We start from the raw sequence: 15,717 nt of genomic DNA on the forward strand, positions 1-15,717 counted from the left end.
TGAGGGTGCAATGAACTAATACATGTAAAGCACTTCTCACGGTGCCTGGTTTGTAACCTTCAACAAGTATTAACTGTCACCATTATCGGTATTATTATTTGATGGTACGTTCTATTTTTTTATGGCATCCAGGTACGTTCTCTTTTTAGCTCAGTCATAACCTTGGATCGCTCCCTGATTTCAGAAGGGTTTTTGTTGTTGTTGTGGTTCTCTTTTGCTTTGCTTTTCATTAAAAGCATAAGGAAATTGTTTGGAACACACAGAACTGGCAATTTTACTTCCATTATTAAGAGTAAAAATGATCCTTTCTAACCCAGTGTTTGACCAGTGTTTCAGAAAGAGTATTGCCCAGGAGATCTAGAGCAAAGCTAAGCTTTATGTGGACTGTTTACCAGTCAGTGGAATTGGGCTCTGCCTACTTTCTGTCATTTTTCCTAGATAAGCTCTTTATAGTCCCCAAATACTGTTCTCTCAAACTGTTAGATTCATTTTTTACCATGTCAGCATGTTGAAGGCTTCTGCCAATTCCATCTTGCTGTTCTAATCTGTTCAATGAATAATGCTATTCATTGACTGTTTTACTACATTGATGTGATTGTAGAAAAAAGGTAGAGCTCCTGTCCTTTCTCTTAAATTAATGCAAAAAATGGAGCATTCTTTATTATAATCTTCATCTATAATTTGTGCAATGGTTTCAATCATAGTATGTCATTATTTTTTCCTGCAGTGCTTCATCATAGTTTTGATAGAAGAAGTCATAAAAGTAATCATCCTAAAACAATGGGAGTATCTCTAAATATCAGAAAAGAATTGTTTTTTTGTCTTCTAAGTGACTATTAGCTCTTTTTTGAAACTTGACCTCTGAAGACAGTGTTTTTGCTTTTCCTATTCCTTGATATGGCCTATACAAATGTTAGAATTCAGTGAAAGATTTTTGAATCTTGTCTCCTTAAGCAAACAATAGTTTTGTTTAGTCCTGTACTCTGCCACTGTTACTATGACAGTGTGTCTCCTGATAGTCTCAAGGCATATGGAAATTTTAATAAGAAAAGGGGAATCAACAAGTTTATTACAAAATTCAGTCATATTTCCAATGTATAAATGCCACCATGTAGCAAGCACCTGCCTTCTATGTAATTAGAAATCTCTCCAATTCCTTCTTCCCTCTTCTCTGATTAGTACCCTGGAATCTCACTATAATGCATGCCACTGTGAGTAAAGTTAATGGGTCAAGTAGCCGTGAGGGAAATACGTAGTTCCAAAGTAAGTCAAAGAATAATGAGATCCAGGCAGACAGAAATGCCTTACTTCTTTAAGGACTTGCATAGCTGAAAAAGCAGAAGGAACTCAGCTTGTCCCCACAGGCTTCTCTCCATGGTGAAGCAGATAAGTCTAGCGAGAACATTACCTGGGCCATGGGTTGGGTTCTGAGGGCTCAAAAGTAAGCAAAGTAGTCTGCTCAAAGTAATCTTAGATCAGCTCTGGGCCAGGTCCTCGAGGGAGAGCTGAGAGTCCAGCCAGGGACTGGAAATACCACTGTCACATCTCAAGGAGCAGAAGTGTGTTCTTCAGTGGGAAACAGCCCAGTGAAATCCAAGGGAACGCGATTAGAAAGGAGGAAGGGTAAAACCTGATCACTGCAAATAGTCTCTGACTGTCCCCATGCCAGTCTTGTGGGTCTGTGGTTACTTCAGTATCTCAGATTTGTCTAAAAGTACAGAGACAGGTCAGCCAGAAATTGAGTAGAATTGAGGTAAAAAGAGTGACTGCAAGGGCAGAAAATGCACCGTTGTACCTGCAGGAAAAATGACAACAGAGATCCTAGATAGGTGTTTTAACTTAGGCCAAGTTAATCGAAATACATGTGAAATTGGGTATTTTACTCGATAATAATTTATACCCTGAAACTTCATTTTGTAGTAAAAACTAGTGGAACATTTCAACCGATGTTCTAAATAGGTTCTATTCAGTGACTGTCCTGTGGAAAAGTTACCACAAAACAAAAAAAAAAAAAATAAGGGACTTCTTATACTGCAAGGTTTAAATCTATAGAAGAGAAATTTCTTCCTTTGTGATCCCTTAAGAATCATGGTAGTGGAAAGTTCGCCCTTAGAGAAGCAGCAATAGGAACCCTCCTCAGAGCACTTTCTACTTGAGAGTTGTCTGGGGGGCTCCTGGGAGGGTTCTTAGATGCTCGACCTGGTTGCTGTTAAGTACTGAGAAGGTAACCTGTGTGAAAGCATCTCATAAGTTGTAAAGTGCCATACAGATGTTAGTTCTTACGTCCTCAGAATCCGGTGCCCTCCGGACTCTTACCAGTCTTCCAACCCCACCCATTTCTTTCTCTGATTTCCATATTTCATTAATAGTGTCTCCTTCAGTCTCTCAGACTAATTCTAACATTCTTTAGGGCATTTTGCAAATGTTGTCTCCTTCATGAAGTTTTTCTTGATTATTCAGCAACCAGACACACTTCACTTTAGGTCCCCTTCCCCCCGTTGCACTGATTTTCAGTTTTTCACTTTTGTTTTGTTTTTTGCATACATGTGTTTCTGCTGTAATGCCACATTTGTGTTCTGTACGCGTCACATTCTGCAAAGTCATGCACTAAAAACAAGCAAGGGTTATGAGAAAATTGGGTTATAAGCAGATCTGTTGAAGTCTATATAATTAAAAAAAGAAAGAAAGAAATTTATGTAACTTTGTAAGCAGAGTCCAATAAAAATAATAACAACCCTAGTAAAAATACTAGCACTGTTAAATCTCCACTGGCATTTGCACCTAGAAACATAGTCAGTCCATCCTTGGAGGCCTTAGTCATGGGGCTCATGTTTTATTCTTCAAAATATAAGGTCTCAGAAACTTCTACTTCTCATAGAGGCTATTTTTTCTCCTTAACATATTGGTAAAATATGTTAAAGAAAAAACATTTCCTTAAATGTTTTAAGGGAGCTTGTCCCCAGTTTCTTTGAAATATTAACATGCTGGAAAAATTACATATAAACCAATATGCCTTCTGAGTTAAACTGACACTATTTCCATATTTACCAATCTCATTGAGCTGAAGACCCACGCTTTGTAGCAGAAGGAGCTATGCTTTTTTTATCCCCTGCATCCCATTATCTGGGAATTCACTGAGGACAGAAACTGTGTGTAACTCACCCCTGTATCCATCCCCTCCAGTGCCCCGCATAGTGTCTTACACTTAAAAGGGCTCAAGCAGTATTTGTTGGCTTGAATTAATTTGTTCTACATAATAAATATAAATCTACATGTATCTCTTAGTGTGAGGATTGCCAAAACCTAAACATGACTTTATCTAGCTTTCTCTGCTGTCAGTACCTGCCCATTTGAGATCATAAGTATTTGATTTAAAGATTACATGCTGTTTACGCATTCATATCCCTGTAAACTATGTTGAGACATTTTGTTACAGCTGATGCTTCTTGGAGGTTAAGCCCAGTTCTTCTTTGTAAAGTGCTACAAATTTGTCTCCATCTCACTAGTCAGTCACTAAGAAAAAACTACAATTTTGCAAATCAGCTGGTTAGTTCTGTTGTGTTCTGTAGTGATCGAAGCAGTAGAAATAGTATATGTTGTTCCTTGTTTCAGCAAGGATATCACAACCTCTCCTACGTGAAGCCTTAGGCCGTCTCGTTCAACAAAAGAAAAGAACTATCCACAGTTACTTCATGTTTGTCCTAAAGCAATCAGCATGGGGATTTATTGCCTTATTTAATTAAAAAAAAGTTTTAATTTATTATTAGAGAGAGGGGAAGGGAGGAAGAAAGAGGAGAGAAAGATCATTGCATGGTTGCCTCTTATGTGCCCCCTACTGGGGACCTGGCCTGCTACCGAGACATACACCCTGACTGGGAATCAAACTAGTGACCCTTTGCTTCACAGTCCTGCACTCATTCCATTGAGCTACAGCAGCCAGGGCTCCTTATTTAATTCTTATCTTAGGCAAAAGGCATCTCATTTTCTGTAGTTGCGTTGCTAAACCTGAACCCTGTACATTGACAGCAGTAGTAACCTTAGTCATGAACTCAGATGCATCACTGCCATTCAATAATTATCACATCCGAGATCTTACACATCGCTCAAGTGAGGGGAGATAAATATCAGTTCTCTCTCTCTTCAGAATGTGAAGAGGCTCCTGCAGAACCCCAGAGTGACCGAGTTTGACGCTGCCCGCCTGGTGATGCTCTACGCCTTGCATTATGAGCGACACAGCAGCAATAGCCTGCCAGGACTGATGATGGACCTCAGGAATAAAGGTGTTTCTGAGAAATACCGAAAGGTAACCAAATTTATACATTAATCCCACCAAACAGGAGCCAACTTTATTATTGTAGGTTTTCTCTGGCAAATGATACCATACTGTTTTATTCACAGAAATGTATAATTCTGTTCTCTCATATCTTCATTTCCTTAATAAAGTTATTTTCTTGTGAAATGAGTTTCCTGATCCCTAAGCAATAAGAGGTGATTTCTCTGTTTTTCTATAGCTTGTGTCTGCAGTTGTTGAATATGGTGGTAAACGGGTCAGGGGAAGTGACCTCTTCAGCCCCAAAGATGCTGTGGCTATCACCAAACAGTTCCTCAAAGGACTGAAGGTAGGCATCTCTGTGCTGTCCTGCGTGAACAGCAGTGGAAACCCCTGAGGCCGAGAGTGAATGCTTATGATCAAAGTAACTCCAGGATCGCTGCTGATTTAGTGAAATTAAAGCAGACAGCCTCCTGAAAGCTTTTTTAAAAAATGCATTCTATATTGGAGCAGCGTCAGCACCGGACCAAATAGCTGAGCAGAGAATAACGAGATATTTCCAGGAAATACCCAGGAGTAAAAAGACAAAAAAGACAGCTCTGTTAGTCATTGCTATTTTACCCCATTTGTTTATCATGTGAGATTTGTTAGGTAGTTTTTCTCTGAAGGAAAGTAAAAATGAAGCAAACAGTTTTTAGATCTTTTAAAAATATGGACCTATCTTCTTAAAATTATCAAAAATTAGTTCTAATCTGCTAGCCTGTTTTATGTTACCTGAAATTTTTCCATTTTCCTGATACGTCTAGTCTCCTGTACTATGTAATTCTTTCCCTTTATTTTTTTTTTACCTATCATGTAATACTTTCACAAAAAAGATGAGAGTCAGTGAATACATGATAAAGGATTTAGCAAGTCCATTTTTAAAACTCCTTTATATAGCTAGCCTTAAATTACAGAATGTTATTATGAGATTTCTAATTGATGAATATAATTTTTAAATTATTTAACCATAAAATTCTCCTAAAATTCCTATTTGAATCCATCTCGTGATCTCTATCAAGTACATGTCCTTTTCGGGAAAGCCATTATATTATGAGTTTCCTAACAATGACATAAGAACTATTTTCCCCTGTCTTAGGGAATAGAAAATGTATATACTCAGCATCAACCTTTCCTGCACGAGACCCTGGACCATCTCATCAAAGGAAAGCTTAAAGAAAACCTGTACCCTTACGTAGGCCCCAGCACACTCAGAGACAGGTAAGATGTAAAGATATTAATCATAAAAACCAGAAACACTAAGGAAGTAGAAAATTTAGAGTAATGTGAGGGACTACAACTCCAATTATATTATTCTACTCCTCCTTCCCCCGTTGTTTCAGTTCTAAGACTGTTTTGGTTTCACATGTGTCAAGTTTAGATATGAATTCACCTGCTAAACCTGAAACATTACTTCTTTTGGAATAAAGAAGCAGGTGTTTGGAACAACCCAAATACTTACATTCTGTCCTTTGGTACCAGACCAGTTTGCTTATGCCATTTAAGGTTCAGTTCCATGGCATCTAACATTTGGAGTTTCAAACATTAAAGCCAAAAATAGATCTGCTGCTTGATTGCCAGCCGGAGCAGGTTGTTACTATTTTAGGTAAGGGCCGGACTTTGCCAAATGTGGCCAGCATACAAACCGAGACCTAATTAACGAAGACCATTTGTTACACAGAAGAAAAGGATGGCTTTCTTTGGGGGTATTAACTGAGGGAAGCAATTAATTTTTATTTTAACCCAGTGTTCTATTAGTTTTAATAAAAACAAAACTTGTCCAGAACAACTTACTTAGGCCACCCTGAAATGTTAAGTATATACTCTACCTAGTTTTAAATTATATTTTTGTGTAACTTTTATTGGAACCACATGTTATAAAGAACCTAATATATGTTGCTGGGTCCTGTTGGATAAATTGCTGTAAGAATTTTCACCGTTGGTATACAACTTCCATAATTTCAGCTAATCATAATCTAAAAGCCTTGGAGGAATAGAATTTTAAAATATAATTAATTTCTGAGAGGAGAAAAATGTTTTAAGGTACCTAGATGACTGTTTTATATATTTTTTCACTTTATTTCTTTTAGTAAAAAACTCCATAATTTGGTAATAGAACAGAGAACAAATCTTTTTAAAAAGGCAAGGTCGAGAGGCAGAACATCTGGAGTTCAGTTCAGAGAGTGCACTCACTTCAGTAAAATGTCTAAGGATCTTGGCATCAAGGTGCAGAAATGCAGGCTGAGTGGGAAGAATCAAAACCAGTCCAGAGCTATTGACCTATCTTAAAGGCTTTTTGTAAAGCATCATAACTCCATTAAATAGTCTTCTGATTGCTGTGATAAAAGTACAAATATTAATTTTCTTATGAATTTTATATGAGAATCGCTGAACCAGAATTTAGCTATTATTGCTAAAGGGCTACCAGAGACCACCAGAAGAGTATGTCGCATACGATTAGTTCATGACAGCAGACCTTTCTAATCTGGCTGATTCCTTTTTCCAGACAAAGCTCAAATGCACATTTGTTGTCAGCATCTGTTAGCCTTTGTCATTATTGCATAAATACATTTGTAGTTAATCATTCAATTGCTTCATCCCTTTATATAACAAATATTTATTGAGTGCCTTCAGTATGTCAAGAACTGTTGTAGATGCTGGTGAAGTAGAAGTGACAGGAAAGACCCGTACCTGTCCCCAAGGAACTTACACGATGGAGACAGACAGTAAACTAGGGAGCAAGTAAAGGATATCATTTGAATGAGATACTGAGGAAATAAATAGGGTAATAAGTTACAAAGTAACTTTGTAGAGGCAGGGAAATCTACTTTAGATGGAAAGAACCTCTCTGAGGAAGTGATCATTAAGACGAGTTTTGAATTAAAAGGAAGAATCAATTACATAACGATGATGAGAGAAAGCATCCCAAGCAGAGGGAACACCAGAGCAAGGGCTTTCAAGAAAGAGAGAGCCCAGCAAGTTCATGGAACAGGAAGAACCCAGTGTGGATGGAGTGTAGTGAGTAAGGAGGAAAATAAGAATTCTAAACAGTAAGTATGGGCTAGATCACATAGAGACATACAGGCCTTAGTAAAGAAGTTTGTTTTAAAGTCATAGGAAGCCATTGAAGAGCTTTAAGCATGCAAGTGACATGAACTGAATTACATATTAAAAGATTACCTTGTGGGGAGACTCTGTTATTGAAGGCAAAAATAGAAGCAGGGAGACTACTTAGGAGGCGGCTGCAATAGTCCAGGTAAGAGATGGAAGTGGTTTGGATAAGGAGCCTGGGAGAGAAGGTAGAATCAATGGACTCATTTAATGGAGTAGATTGATGGGACAAAGTTAAAAGAGAAGACAAGAATAACTCTCAGGTCTTGGGGGGAAATCAGGAGTTCTGTTGTTAAGTTGCAGATATCTGTTAGATAACCAAGGGAAATGTTAGGTACTAAATTAGGAGTCAACAAGATTTCGGTGATATTTAAAGCCATGGCGCCAGATGAGATCACTTAGGAAGAGAACGTAGAAGAGAAGAGGAGAGAGCCCAGGACCAGGCATTGAAAAGCCAATGTGGAGCCAGAAATGAGACTGAGGAGGAGACAGAAAGGTGGGAGGAAGGCCAGGAGAATAAAGACCCAGGAGCAAGCAGTAGCTGGACTCCAGTCTTCTGAGATGTGGATAAAGCGAAGACCGTGAAGAATCCCTCAGACTTGGCAGCATGAAGGTCTTTGTGGGTCTTATTCTTCCCCAGCTTCAGTGCAGCTGGACACCAAATTGGAAAGGGTTACAGTACACAAGATAAAATAGAGGTAACAGATGTGTATAACACTTTTTAAGAAGTTTTTCATGAAGGGGTTAAAGAAGAGGAATGATAGCTGGCAGAGATTATGAGCTCCAGGGAAAGAGACTCAAGAGCACATATGTAACCTGATGAGAATTACCCTAAAGGAGAAATAGGCAATGCAGAGGAGGAGGAAGAGCTGCGGGAGTGAAGTCTTAGAGGGCCCAGAGCACAGCAGGGGTTCCGTCGGGAGGAGCAGAGGTACCACTTTCATTTTACTTTTTGGGTTTTTTTTACTTTTTTTTTAAATTTTATTTTAATCATTGTTCAAGTACAGTTTTCTGTCCTTTACTCCCATTCCAGCCCATCCACCCATCCCCCCCACCTCCCTCCCATTTCCACCCCCCCCCCAGTTTTTGTCCATGTGTCCTTTATATTTGTTCCTGTAAACCCTTCCCATTTTATGTTTTGATGGTGAGAACATGGGGGCCATCGTGTCTGATTTTTCTCAGTCCAGTATGTCAAGTTAGCAACTAAGGTTGAGGGGGGAAGAGAAAACATCACAGAACTGTCATCTTGTAGGTTAGAATCAGATTTACTAGGGGAATGTAAGTAGGACTTATAGGAAAGTTTGAGTGCCCATTTTGAATTTGTGGTCATTAATTTAAAGTATAACCCATGAGCCTAGTTGCATGATTTTCTCCAGCAACTGTTAGCTACACTAGCTTAAATGAGAAGGCCGATAGTTGAATTCAGCCAAAACTTGGGGAAATGAAACAGGAGGAGGGTATTTGATAGTGAAAAGAGTATTGGAGGTCTTGATGAGGCCCAAGAGTTAGTGCAGTAGGAGTGTGACTGTAAGTGAATCAGATGAAGTAGTTGTTGGAGAGCAGATCTTGAAGTCAAAATTTCTTAGTGCAGATTTACTTGTAATAAGAAAGTTTGTTATAACCACAGTGATTATGAAGGATGGAAGAACAAAGCAGTGTGGGTGGGGAGAGCCGGATAGGCGATGGGTAGTGCACATCGATGTTAAAGTCGCTGAAAATCTTGAAAGGAGCAGGAGTGAAAAGGAGAACAGTAGACAAGAGCTGAAGTCTCCAGGGAGTGAGAGTGACCAGGAAAGGAGGTCAAGGGAAAACAGTGCAGCTACATCATGAGCTTCTAAGATAATGGAGCTTTTAAAGAAGGCAGAGAGAGGTTAGGGATTAGAGTGGGGGCCCACCTCCGGGCCCTGCCTACCAGAAGGGACAGACCTACTGAGCAATTCTGCCTCTAAAACTTTGCCGTATGGATGAACTCGTACATGCACACATATAAACAAAGCTATTTATCAAAACATTATTTGTAATAGTGAAAAATGGAAAGAAGCAATATATCCATCAATGGAGGCTGGTTACCTAAATTACAGTACAATACTATGCCTTCTCATTTAAAAAGTGGCATAACTCTCATGGGGTGATATCAAAACTTTGTAAGAAAAGCAAGATATGATAATACCCCTTTTGTGCAAAAAATTGTATATAACCATAAATGTGATTTTGTGTGTTTAAATAAATCTGCTTGACTAGACATATATGCATATGTATATAGCATGTGCATGCATATGTATGCTTCTGTATTCAGTAAATAGTTCTGAAAGAGGAAACAAGAAATTGTTCATAGTGGTTACCTCTGGCTATTGAGATAGTAGTTGTATGCATATCTATCCTTCCCATTAAGTATTGTAATCTTGAAGTAAAAAACTATGGTAATATTTGGATTTTTCACAATATTCCACACAGTGCTTAACAAATAGTTATTCAATAGATATTTGTCAAATTTATTATGTAGGCATCAGTAACAGTTGATATGACAAGATTTACATTGGAAAATTTAAACTAAAGAATACATTTGGTTGACGTTACCAGGAAATTCAGATTTTTGCAGTTTGCCGGTAACCCTGTGCCGTGTTTTGGTTCTGCATCCTCCTGCCCCCCTGTCAGCTCTCGCCACTGCCTGGGCTCTAGATAACCCCACTGAGAAGGGTCGTTATTTTCGTCGTCTTTATGATAATTTAAGTCTTTGTGTTGTTATCATTATAATATTAGAAAGTATCAAAGCAGAAGTGGCAAGAACACAATTTTGCAAAACCAGGACACTTCTAGCAATGTTTTAGCCCTTAGCCATTAAGTTAGTGGTTAACTGTTTGGTTGTGTAGCTATGTCCACAAATCGGATTTGAGCTTTCCCTGCGGATGGGTCTCCCACATACCCTATTTGTCAGGTTAATTTTCTTTTCCCACTCCAGAATTGCTTCTTGTCCCTGATAGAAACAAGCAACTTAAACGTTTGGTAATAAAGTGGAACTATCTGGTCATGCATTCCACAATCAGTTAATTCAAGTAGAAGTACTATACTTTTTCACATTTACACAGATTTGGTAGAATCTTGTTACAGCAGCTCATTTCGTTTCTGTAAAAGCAGCAGCCCTTTTTTATTGGCCCTTTTTCCTATGGTCAGTGCTCATAAAGTCTTTACAATCTGCAAATATATTAAAGAATTTGAATTCCAGTCATAAGAGTCATAGGGGACGCCCTGGCTGGCGTTGCTCAGTGGATTGAGTGCGGGCTGGGAACCAAAGTGTCTCAAGTTCGATTCCCAGTCAGAGCACATGCCTGAGTTGCAGGCCACAGCCCCCAGCAACCGCACATAGATGTTTCTCTCTCTCTCTCCCTCCCTTCCCTCTCTAAAAATAAAATCTTTAAAAAAAAGAGTCATAGGGGATAAATGGTGATGGAGGGAGACCTGACCGGGGGTGGTGAACACACAATGCAGTGTACAGATGATGTGTGATACAGCTGTACACCTGACACCTATGTCATTTTATTGACCAGTGTCACCCCAGTAAATTCAATTTTTAAAAGTTTAAATTTTTCCATTTAACTTACCCATGTACAGAAGAAATAATTTCCAGAAATATGAAAACATTTTATTTTTCTAACAAAATAAGATGTAAAATGGTTGGGTTCTGAAGATGTCCTTGCATCTGTATACAGCCTGAACTGTCCGCTGTTTTCTAACGTTGGCTGTCTGCATTAATTAATGCTTTTGGTTGCTATGGTGAATCACAGGGCACAGGAAGATGTGTACAAAGAATTGAACTTGCGTGTTCCACTTAGCTGCAACCATCATAAAAACGTTTTGCTATATATTTTACTGTTGACCTCATCAGAACATCTGCTTTTATAATTAATTGGGGAAAGGAAGGAAAAGAATAAATGTCAGGGATTTTTTAAATAGTTTTCATCAATGCTCTTCCTTAAGCCAGCTGGAGTAAGTGGTAGGAGGCTCAGGAAAACATGTATTAATGTTTTCATAACCCAGTGTGACACGGTCGTATTCGTTAGGTGCACAGTTGAGCCAACCTCTGAGAGCCTATCCCTGTAGCCAGGCTTTGCCCTTTCATGGAGGCAGCCCACATGCAGTTACCATCCATGACATTTTCTTCCCTCTCTCGTCATACTCTGGCACCCTCAAATTATCAGACTGGGGGATAGTGTTCTCTGGCTGTGCCAGAGACCCACTTGAGCTTATTCCCCCCCAGTTCTGGCCTTTCTTTCCTATAAGAGCCAGATGTACTCTCAAGGCAGGTAACAGGCAGAGGGCAACTGTGGAGAAGCAACCTCATTTTCCAGGATGATCCTTATTAGTCTGTCCAATTGTTCAATCGACTTATCAGATAAGGAGCTCAGAACTAAAGTGTTACTGTCTGTTTCTTCTCATCAGTCACTGCCCCCCGGCAGGGAAGAAGCTTCCCTCCCTTCTTAATGAAGTCATCCTCGCAATCCGTGAGTGTTTAGTTTACTGGAGATAAACTTCGTAAAGGGTGTCAGGCCAGAGTTGTCCCTCAGTGTAAAGAGCATTGCACATGGAATCTTTCTGTAAAAAAAATACTCATTTTCTGAAAATATAGTTTCATTTCAGTTTTGAGGATTGTATTATTTCTGAGCACTGTAACTGCTTTTTTCCCTATTTTCCACCTAGGCTGACCCTTAGATAGTTACACCATAAACCAAACTATTGGTAGAATATCCTCTATCTCCTTGATGACACATTCTTATAACATTGGATTTTTTTCCCCACAGAACTCGTTCTTTATACCCTTTAATGAATGTCAAACCAATTATGACTGTTTTTGAGACGCCATTAATTATCTCAGATCATTGGTACATATAGAACTAATATAGTGGAAAGAATAAAAAATGTACTTCCTTATAAACTTAGTGTTAAAAAGAAGTTGTGTATATCAATGAGGGTAATACTATGATAAAAGTTACAGGGTTTTCATTAGTTCTCAAAATTACAGCCAGCTGTAGCTTATTCAGTCCCCTTCCTTATGAAATATGTCCCTCTACATTTTGACAAGAACTGAACTTGAGTATTAGCTGTTCATATTTCTCTCTGCCTTCTATGGTAAGAATTGAAACAACTCATATCAGTTGGAGAAAAAGAAGAGACTGTGTATTTTGCCTTAATATTCAGTCCCTGAATAATTGAGAGTTCCCCATACTTGGTAGAAAAATATTACTATCATAATCATACAACTCTTCCTAAGCACATGACCTTTCACAGGAAGAAAAAAGTTGGCCAGTAACTGGAGGCAAGGACTTGAAGGGAAAAAACTTGATAGTGTAGAAAATTTTAGTATTCTTGGACAGTGGTGGTAATGCTTTCCTCTAAGTTTGAGAAGAACCTTGGGTGTGTAAAGCACCAGATTAATATTGGATTAATAACTTAGACTTAACGCTCGTATCTACCTCTTTGTGCTACTAGAGGAAATCGAACTATAGATTAGAGAAGTCTAATTGCAATAGATAGATAGATAACATCTCTGAAAGGAAACTGGGGTACAGGAAGACCGAGGTGAGAGGGAAACTTACTTTTTTTGGCAATATACTCTTTTGTATTTTATACCATGTGCAAATATTTATCTAGTCAAAACCAAGATATTTTAAAATAACAAAAAATAATTGTAACATATAAAATAGTGTGTAACCCTTAAAGCATTGTGGTGCCAAGTACATTGTTTCAGGTGGGTAGTCTTGAATATAGCTTATTTTGTCTTTTAAAAAAAGTAAATTTAGTGTTTCAGAGGCATGATTTTATGTTCCAGGTTCACATAGAAATGTCATAATTGACTCATCTAATTAATTGCAAAATACCATCTCCTCTGTATTGAGAGGCTTCTCCTGGGCATCTGCAATCTAGAAATTATCCGAACATTTTTCAATAGACAGAATATCTGATTCTGTTTCCGAAATGTCCAACAAGAACAAATACTCTTTCGGTTAATTCCTTCAAGGATTTTTAAGAAAGGGACAGAGAAACAAAAAGAAAAGAAATGTAAACAAACATGATTTATATGTAAGCCTGTATATATATCCTCTAGTTAAAGCTGTTTCTATTTAGTTTTGTGCTATAACCTCCAACATGGTTGCCTCTGCTTGATATAGTTTTAAATAATGTCCAGTAAGTGATTTAACAAAATTAGTTGCCTGGTAAGGTTAAGTAATTGTATCTTCTTTTGATGGCATAAAAGAAGAAAAACAAGACAAATTTATCAGTTTTGAAAATATGATCTCCTTCTTGTTGGTATCTATAGAAGGAGCTTTAGGAGGACCTGTCATTTTTGTCATGAAACCGTTGTGGTAAAGACTGACACACTGAAACCACGCGGTGCTGCCCACGTGGGGCTAGTGACTGAGCTGGCGTGTCAGCATGTCTGGTATCAAAACGACACCCCCAGGGCTTTTGTTTGTTTGTTTCCATGGTTTCTTTTTCCTGGTATATCACAGGATTCAGGAACAGAGATTTTAAAAAGAGGTGGAGTTCCTAGAAACGTCATTATTTTCTGTGTCCCATTCTTTTTTTACACTCAAAGTACTAAATGTTTCTAGTTCCCGTGTTATGGGACATCCAAATATACCAGTACTTTCCAAAACATGCTGAGGTCCCTAGACAGAGGCCATCGTAGTGACACTGAACTAAACATTTGACAAAGGTCTCACACATGAAAAGAGATGTGTAGTACAAGCACAAGTTACTGCTACATTGATATGTCACAGTGAAGTACTCTGCAGCCTCTTAAATAAAAAAGAATGTTTCTACATTTGGTTCCAGCAAACGCTATTGTGCTATTCTGAAATCCACAGCACAGAAATTATAAGACATCCGCTCATAAACTGAAAGCAAATCACTGTTCAGCATTTCTTGCTCTGTTTCCTGCCAATTTCAGATAATTAAAACTTTTTTAAACCTTTTATTCTATTTTGCTTTAATTTTGCTTCCTCCACGAAAAAAGACGGACTCAGAAGTTAAAACTACATATATAACAGTAACAACAAATGTTTGCCTCTTTCCCCTTGCCCTGCGATACTAAATGTCGTCATTATTGCAGACCCCAGGACATCATTGTGTTTGTGATTGGAGGAGCCACCTATGAAGAAGCTCTAACAGTCTATAACCTCAACCGCACCACTCCCGGGGTGAGGATTGTCCTGGGAGGAACCACGGTGCACAACACAAAAAGGTAGGGGAAAACAGCGGTCCTACGACTCTGTCCCCTTCCCAGGGAGAAAGCTTAAATCCCCTTTCTGTGGGAAAAGTCAGGTCAGTGCTGACCAAACTGCTCAAGACCAACATGCATCAGTTCATAGAATAAATTTGAGTTTGTGTGAGATGAAAGATCTGTACTCCATGAGGTTCATAAATTACTTAATTAGGTCAAAAACTTAAAGAGTAAGGACCTGCCTGCACTTGTTAACAATATACATTTCCTTTCTATGTTCAGAGAAGGAGAAATCTAATTGCCATATTACTGGCACTTTGAAAATAGCTAAACATAATGGTATTAAATTCTGCGAGTTTTTCTATTTTGTTGATTAATTACATTCACCCAATAAGTATTTAGAAAGAAGAATACAAAGATGAATAAGGTAAAGATGCTATCTCAATTAAGTCATTGTCTATTAGGAAAAAAAGAACATTAAAAAAGCAGAAAATAAGTACCTGGAGTGACAGATAAAAGAGCCATAGCTTCTCAGAGTGGCTAAAAGAAATGACCAGTGTTTCGTGGCGAAGATGGTTTGTAAGGTGAGCCTCGGGGAGAACATGGGGAACGCATTCTGGGCAGAGGTGATGACTGTGAACAGGCTATAGAAAGCCGTAGGCAACGTCCGTGGGCAAAGAACAGCAAGTGCTCATGTCTCCATTACGTTTGCTGTGTCTGTAGTTGGCTGTGCGTAAATCTGCCCTGTCCTGTTGGGGAAGATGGCCTTTCAGCTGTATAGCCAAGGACATTTGGCATCTTCTGGTTTCTTAAGGTGTTATCATACCGTTTTTGTAAGAGGAGTGTTATTTTTTTTAATTGTTTGGTAAACATTTTGACAAATTACCTTCTGAAGCAGCCACAACTTAGATAGATAATATCAAAACGAAGGTGATCTTTTCGGTTTTTAAAAAGATCCAGCCAAAATAAGGTGTGAATTTGTCATGCTGTTAAATTGAAATTGGTAACAAAATGTATGTATCCCCTTCCAGTTTGCCTTTTTCAGTTTTAGAGAAATTGAAAATTTTATATTATTATA

General features: G+C 38.4%; 1 protein-coding gene across 1 annotated transcript in view; it reads left to right on the top strand.

The window, feature by feature from the left end:
• VPS45 (vacuolar protein sorting 45 homolog) overlaps positions 1 to 15,717 on the top strand; it is a 60,903-nt gene that overhangs the window by 19,396 nt on the left and 25,790 nt on the right. Inside the window, exons 11-14 of the mRNA XM_028502891.1 lie at positions 4,145 to 4,303; positions 4,512 to 4,619; positions 5,409 to 5,530; positions 14,529 to 14,660. Of these exons, the coding sequence (XP_028358692.1) occupies positions 4,145 to 4,303; positions 4,512 to 4,619; positions 5,409 to 5,530; positions 14,529 to 14,660 (521 nt within the window). The remainder of the gene's footprint in view (positions 1 to 4,144; positions 4,304 to 4,511; positions 4,620 to 5,408; positions 5,531 to 14,528; positions 14,661 to 15,717) is intronic.

Source organism: Phyllostomus discolor, chromosome 14, assembly GCF_004126475.2.
Source record: "Phyllostomus discolor isolate MPI-MPIP mPhyDis1 chromosome 14, mPhyDis1.pri.v3, whole genome shotgun sequence".
NCBI lineage: Eukaryota > Metazoa > Chordata > Mammalia > Chiroptera > Phyllostomidae > Phyllostomus > Phyllostomus discolor.